The sequence below is a fragment of the Eleutherodactylus coqui genome, chromosome 3 (assembly GCF_035609145.1).
Source record: "Eleutherodactylus coqui strain aEleCoq1 chromosome 3, aEleCoq1.hap1, whole genome shotgun sequence".
Taxonomy (NCBI): Eukaryota; Metazoa; Chordata; class Amphibia; order Anura; family Eleutherodactylidae; genus Eleutherodactylus; species Eleutherodactylus coqui.
In genome coordinates this window covers 199360099-199361708 of record NC_089839.1, presented here as the reverse complement: position 1 = coordinate 199361708, position 1610 = coordinate 199360099, and the positions used below count along the sequence as shown (strand labels likewise).

At 42.9% G+C, this 1610-nt stretch overlaps 1 protein-coding gene across 1 annotated transcript in view; it reads right to left on the bottom strand.

The window, feature by feature from the left end:
• The window catches only part of LOC136619935 (peroxisomal acyl-coenzyme A oxidase 2-like), a 15414-nt gene extending 14414 nt beyond the window's left edge, over positions 1-1000 (bottom strand). Inside the window, exons 1-2 of the mRNA XM_066594655.1 lie at positions 926-1000; positions 767-826 (exon numbers count right to left, since the gene is read on the bottom strand). Coding sequence (XP_066450752.1) covers positions 767-807 — 41 coding nt within the window. The 5' untranslated portion in view covers positions 808-826; positions 926-1000. The remainder of the gene's footprint in view (positions 1-766; positions 827-925) is intronic.
• Between the last annotated feature and the right edge of the window lie 610 nt (positions 1001-1610).

The window sequence follows — 1610 nt, the reverse complement described above, 5'->3', positions numbered from 1 at the left end:
ACTCTGTATTGGCAAGCCTGCCATATGGATCTTGAGTGGATTCCGACGCACCCTCTTCTGGTGCTCCCTGTGGATCATTTTGAAAGCACTGGACACTGCTTATGTCCGCCTGAGCATATAGGGAGTCTGCCAGTAGTTGTTGAACCTAAGAAGGGATTACATATGAAGAATACTGTATAAACACATACACACGTGCGTACGTGTGTGTTTGCATAAACACATACACACGTGCGTACGTGTGTGTTTGCATAAACACATACACACGTGCGTACGTGTGTGTTTGCATAAACACATACACACGTGCGTACGTGTGTGTTTGCATAAACACATACACACGTGCGTACGTGTGTGTTTGCATAAACACATACACACGTGCGTACGTGTGTGTTTGCATAAACACATACACACGTGCGTACGTGTGTGTTTGCATAAACACATACACACGTGCGTACGTGTGTGTTTGCATAAACACATACACACGTGCGTACGTGTGTGTTTGCATAAACACATACACACGTGCGTACGTATATATGCACACACACACGTAAGTACGTGTGACTGTATATACACATACACACTCGGGCTCCCCCCTGTTCCCTGCTGCTACACCCCGCTCCGTCAAACCACCCGGCACCCCCCGAATCTTTTCACCCGAGTACAGAAGTACTCGAAAATCGTGGTGCTCGATCGAGTAATTACTCGAAACGAGTAGGTTCACTCATCTCTATTACAAGCCCATCAGAATTTTTACAATTTTACCACCTACCTCAGTATACTGCCGCCTTTCTGGAGCATCCTCATTTTCATCGGAATCAGAAATGTATTCCTGCGAAAAAAAAGATCAACATTACTTTCATTATGTTTTTGGCATGGTTTGCTGCAAAGCCTTATAACTAAACAAATTCTATGTGCAGCAAAGTCTTACCTCTCCAACAGAATCGGATGAAGATTCAATTTCAAATTCAAGGTCTTCCTCCAGGTGGGACATGGTGGCGTGTGATTTTGACTAAATAAACAAAATCAAAGTACAAATAATTAATTGCAGTGCTATAACAGTTATGGAAAATGTAACTATTTCCCATTCCCATCTTACATATGTATATTGTAGGCAAATAGCAGGCAGATTGTTGGATGTAAAACAGACAGATTCCAAGCAGTAAGTAGGCAGATTGTATGCAGATTGTAGGATGGACTACAGACAGATTCCAAGCAGTAAGTAGGCAGATTGCAGTCAGATTGTATGCAGATTGTAGGCAGATTCCAAGCAGTAAGTAGGCAGATTGCAGGCAGATGGTAGGATGGATTACAGACAGACTACAAGCAGTAAGAAGGCAGATTGTATGCAGATTACAAGCAGTAAGTAGGCAGATTGTATGCAGATTGTAGGATGGATTACAGACAGATTCCAAGCAGTAAGTAGGCAGATTGCAGGCAGATTGTATGCAGATTGTAGGCAGATTACAAGCAGTAAGTAGGCAGATTGCAGGCAGATTGTAGGATGGATTACAGACAGACTACAAGCAGTAAGTAGGCAGATTGTATGCAGATTACAAGCAGTAAGTGGGCAGATTGTATGCAGATTGTAGGATGGATTACAGACAGATTCCAAG